Source organism: Hakea prostrata, chromosome 7, assembly GCF_041222555.1.
Source record: "Hakea prostrata isolate BN-2017 chromosome 7, UWA_Hpros_2, whole genome shotgun sequence".
Taxonomy (NCBI): domain Eukaryota; kingdom Viridiplantae; phylum Streptophyta; class Magnoliopsida; order Proteales; family Proteaceae; genus Hakea; species Hakea prostrata.
The window spans coordinates 824,828-830,254 of record NC_142606.1 but is presented as its reverse complement, the minus strand read 5'-3'; the positions used below and the strand labels follow the sequence as shown (position 1 = coordinate 830,254).

At 39.5% G+C, this 5,427-nt stretch overlaps 1 protein-coding gene across 1 annotated transcript; it reads left to right on the top strand.

Moving 5' to 3' along the window:
* The first annotated feature begins 219 nt into the window (after nucleotides 1-219).
* LOC149008788 (protein MKS1-like) lies at nucleotides 220-4,371 on the top strand. Its single transcript, XM_089164230.1, has one exon. It carries the CDS (start codon nucleotides 394-396, stop codon nucleotides 1,180-1,182), a length of 789 nt encoding a protein of 262 aa, XP_089020356.1. The 5' UTR covers nucleotides 220-393; the 3' UTR covers nucleotides 1,183-4,371.
* The last annotated feature ends 1,056 nt before the right edge of the window (nucleotides 4,372-5,427 follow it).

Sequence of the window (5,427 nt, the reverse complement as noted above, 5' to 3'; positions counted from 1 at the left end):
ACAAATGACAAGTGGGCAAATCCAAACACAGACTGACAGAGATTTTTTTTATTTTAATTATTTATCCTCAAATATTTATTTTAGTTTTTCCTTTTTCTTCTTTTTTTTCCCCCTAAATCTCAAAATCCTCCCTTCTTCCTTACTTCCTGTCTCTTTCCTGTCCTTTCGTCATTTACGCTCTGTGCATTGACTTTTCTAGCTATTAACTTTCAGTATAAATCGATTAGGAAATAAGAAGGAAGATGGATTATGCAGACTTCCCTCGGACCCTCTCATGGTTTTCCCTTCTTTCTTTGGTTTCAAAAATTGAAACCTACACCAACGACGCCTTTCCTTTTCGATCTTTATTATTGAAGGAAGAGTCAGTTTTGATCCAGTACTCAAATCTCCACCATGGACCCTTCAGATTTCCCGACCGGCAGACCGTCACCGCCGCGGAAGGAGCTTCAACTCCAAGGCCCTCGGCCGGCACCGCTCAAAGTTAGCAAAGATTCCCGCAAGATCAAGAAACCACCGCTGGCGCCGCAACAAGCATCTCAGCATCTTCGACCGCCTCCGCATCAGCCTCAGCTTCAGCCTCAGCCACACCCGCCACCGCAGGCGGCAGAGCCACAGCAACGGCAACCGGTGATAATCTACACCGTCTCCCCAAAGGTAATTCACACAACCGCTAGTGACTTCATGACACTAGTCCAACGACTCACTGGCCCTAATTCATCTCCTACCGTCTCATCATCATCATCTTCTTATATTGATGCTAGTGGTGCTAATGTTGTTCTTTCGCCGGCGGCGCGTTTCGCCACCATAGAAAAGGCTAATAACAGTAACAGCCCTACCGAATTGGAGAAATCTAGAAAGAATACCGAGGTGGGATTGGAAGGTCTAGAGATTAACGGTGGAGCAACAGTGGAGAGGACGACGGGAGGGATACTATCACCTCTGCCATCATCTCTGCCTCCAATCTCTCCCAGCTTCTTCTCTCCAACCCTACCTGACCCAAATTCACTCGGATTCTTGCAAGATCTAAGCCCCATGTTCCAATTTAATAGGAATTATATAGAGGGCACCTTGGTTCCAAGTCCTACTGCAGCTTTCTTTTCTTCAGCTACTTTACCTTCTCCTACACCATATATGGACCTCTTCAATAATTTCGACTTCGACCGAGACAGACAATGGGATTAAAAGGGCAATTGAGTGGAGTGAAAAGAGTGAAGAAGAAAGTTTTAACTCAAAGTGGTGTCCAGTTTTTCTTTTTCTTTTGGATCCAGAAGAGAGTGTGGTTGAGCCATTGTGTGGAGGACATGAGATACACAGAGAGAGGGAGGTTAGTGGTCCAGTTGGAGGGCTTTCAGTGGGCTTTAAATTTGATGGGCCATCCGATGGGCAGATAAGGCCACAAGTCAATTCTTCCTTCTTCCTCTGATACCAATTTTGTGGTCCAGAAGAACTGTGGGCATAGTAATATGCAACTGCAACAACGCACTTCCCATTTTCCAATTGTATTTATTCATTTTTTTTTTCTTTTTATAAATTCTCAATTATTTTCAAAGTCCGTAGGTATGCCTGCAGCTTTGATACTTCCTTGATTGCAGATAACCACTCTGTATTATGTTTTGCCTTTTATTCTAAGTTTTAAGGGGTAGTTTTGTAAATGTACGAGTCAACAAAGGAAAGGAAAGAGAACAAAAAAAAAAAAATATTAAGTCAATTTGGTAGTTGTTTAATCACGATTAGGTCATTCATTTCTTAATGTCAAAAGTTAATACAATGGTTGTTAAGGACTGCGTCCAATTAAGAAAAAGCAGCTAATGAAGGGTTTATTTTGATAATATTTTAATAATGTGTACAATTAGGAGAAGCAACGCCTATTTGTGGTGGCGTGGGAGGGGGTAAAACCGTAAACGGCAAAGGCAATTCCGTGTGGGTTACAACTTACATGTGTTTTTTTTTTTTTTTTGGAACTCCATCTCGGAACCCCTAATTTGACTGACCCTGTCTTTTCTTTGAATCTAAATGTGCATCTGGAATTGTAATCTTAGATTGTCTAGCAGGTAGGCAATTGGATCATGATTCATGCCTTGAGTCGTCCTCATCATCGTCATCATCATGATGAAGACCCAAATGTGAGTTGGACTTGGACCAGTAGTTAATTAGCCTGATTTCCCCATTCCAGCTATGTCAAGGCGTTTTGTTCTTTATTCGTGCCACCTAGATTTTGGATACTGTCCAACACTTTTTAGACCGCTTAGATAGTGCTACAACTAGGCCTGTAAAACAAATTAGATTCGACTCGAATATACCAGTATTCGAATCCAAATTTGATTAGTAAAATTGTTATTTGAATTCGACAGAAATTTAGAGAAAGCATCGGAATTCGAAACCGGAGCTTTATCGGACATTCGATAAACTATCTAATTATTGATTGGTGATTGTCATTTTTTTTCCGATTATCAGTTTCTAATTGTCAACCCTTTTTTGGAGAAAATTGTTTGATATTTTATTCTAGTCGAATAACTTTCGATTTCCAATTATTCGGTTTTCAAAATTGATTATCATCCATTTTTAGAGAAAAAAAATGTTGAATACTTTACTCTATTCGGATATTATTTGATTTGATAAGCAATTATCTAAATCTAAATTTGGTTGCTTAGTGAATAGATACAAATATTTATCGAGTAAAATTTTGTTTGGATACGAACGACTTCAAATGAATAGAAATACAAATGCAGAGGCAGATTTTGACTATCCATTTAGGGGTCTAATCACAAATAAGACGAATTGATAGAATTCAAACATAAATAGTTCTAAACCAACCCATTTTCTGAAGGGGTATTTTAACTATGTCCACTCAAGACCGACAAGTCCCAACCAAGTCCAACTGATTCCCCAACACACTACTCGATAGAGACTCTTGATGCTTGATTCCAATATTCAAGGCCTTGGGTAAACCCTCCTTGGTTCCGTCTTGGTGGAATGTTTCACCTCCATTTATCATTGTTATTGTCCAGGTCCCTTGGTTTGTCTGCTTTCAATTAATACAAATTTTAGTGTTTGACCAAAAAAAAAGGCCTTGGGTAAACCCGAGAAGTCGGCCAAGTATGGTGGTGCCTCCAGTGCACAAGTGTTTCAGAGTGATTTTGACACCACACTTGTGACTCTTGAAACAGTTTTGAACGCCCTCAAAATTTTCATTTACTTGCTGGCATGGAAAGGAATGCAGTTATGGTTCTCCAACTCTGTCTGTCATGAAAACGACATCACAAAGTTTCCATGTTCACCACCCTTTTTTCATGTCCATCCTTACTTTCCTGTTCTTCCTATTTGTTCGGTGTTTCCACCACTTATTGTGTATGTTGCTTTTCCTTGCCTTCATACGCATGTTTGCTTCTCCAGGTCCTGTTCATCAACACAACAGCTATCTCAACAACATCAGAAGTGAATACAAGAAATAACAAACAAAGCCACAAGACATGGCTTTCTGATGCAAAGGGATGCAGAGGAGAAAAAGGGAAACCAGACCATGCCTTTCATGCTTAATGGTTTTCTAGGGCCTTGCTGCCTTTAGGTCTTAAATTAGATCCCACTCTTTTTCGCTGCCAAAATTACTTCCTGATGTAGGTGCGATGGTACACCTATTGCTTTTTTGTGTCAACATATATATGATCAGCTGGCTGTGGGGGAAGCAAGTTAAATACACCCGAGAGATAATAATCCGTATTAAATCCTGTGCACCAATAAGTTGTTAAAACTTGCCAATCAATGGGAAGATAATAATAAGGTTCCTACTTCCTAGCTTACTCTGGAATAGTAGTGGCAGTTGAGGAGAAGAGAAGATTAGCAGCTCTGCATTATCAATAACAGATTTCAGTGCGAAGTCCCAATGAATTGTTTCCTGAATAAGCCTATCAATCACTGCTTCATCACTGCTGTAACTACACAACTATGCCTAGTGTGTGATGCATGTGTCTTGGAAACAAGTAGCAGAAATAATTAAACGAGAGAAAGAAAAAAAGAATTGCCAAAAATTTGTCTATTCATTTGTCAACTAAATCTAAGAGAGACAACATGAAGTAATTCTTCCTCCAAAAAAATCTACCAACTCTTTGGAACAAAGTCTATTCTCCCCAAGCATACAAGTAAGCCGTTGCCTGGCATTTAGATACATCTGTATAAAGAGACTACGGTTAACCTAAAATGGGAAACTTCAAGCTCATCCAGTTTTAAGTAGGAAAGGAATGGAGTACTGAAACTGAAAGGACTCATTTTTTACCATTTTTATCAACAATCAACTAGTCTAAGCAGGGAACACACACGCACATTTTCATTTTCTTTGGACTAAAAATGGCTTCGGTGAAGCCTCAGGGGTCCAAATGAAATTCACCCATAAAATTTTAATGCAACAATATAGTGCAATTGGTGATGTTGTGGTGCACTAAGCCTATATCACCAGGCTTTGAGTTCAAGCGTTCTGGCCGTTACCTCCAACCTTATCTACCAAATATACATGAATACAGAGTACAACTTCAAGCATTGCAAAACAGGATGAGCACCAAGAATCTATTCTGTTAACTAGGAGATGAACAACGTCAAGCACTGCAAAACAGGATGACTGCCAGGAAGCTCTATTCTGTTAGAAAGGAAGTGAAGAACCACTTTAAGCATTATTTCTGGAATTACTAAGTCTCATAACTTGAAACACATCCAAGTTGAGCACTGGGAACCTTTCACCTGTCCTATTGTCATGTAGAATTTCTAGAAATTTCATGTTAATAGATATACAGGATGTTGTCAGCCAGTATACTGGAGGATTCATGCTACATGTATCTCCAAAAGCCCCTAACAGAGCTTCTCAGTCAATAGATTGAGTGGGTTCAAAGAAGGACAGCTTGCAACCAATGCTTTAAAACACAGATGAGTCTTACTGTTAGGTCAGTGGTTCAGTGAACAAATCTCAAATGCTCAATACTCTGTTGGAAGGTGAAAAAGAAGGAAATATTAAACACCACCATAGGTTGTATGGGGTATTTCATGACACGCGCCAACTCTGAATGAAGAGCACTTTAGGATATGGGATGTTTCATAACATGTACATAGATCTCTCTGAACTACTAAGACATCTCCAGGACACATTGAGGGGTGACAATTAAACAGTAAGTCTAAATCTGATGTTCTATGAAAATAATAATTCTTTCTCTAGACGTTCATTTGGGTTTGCTTGGGACTGGATCCTGATATCTTTCTAGGGCTCTTTATTTGTGACCTTGCTGGTAAGTTGGTTTTTGAAGCCACCTTTCATCACTTATGGGAGTGAAACCTCAGCAGATGGGCGTCCAACTCTAGATCTTCGGACTTAATTTGAAAAGTTATCTATTTTGATGTTTCCTCTTGACTCTAATCATTGCCCCATTCCCCTGTGAATGATACTTC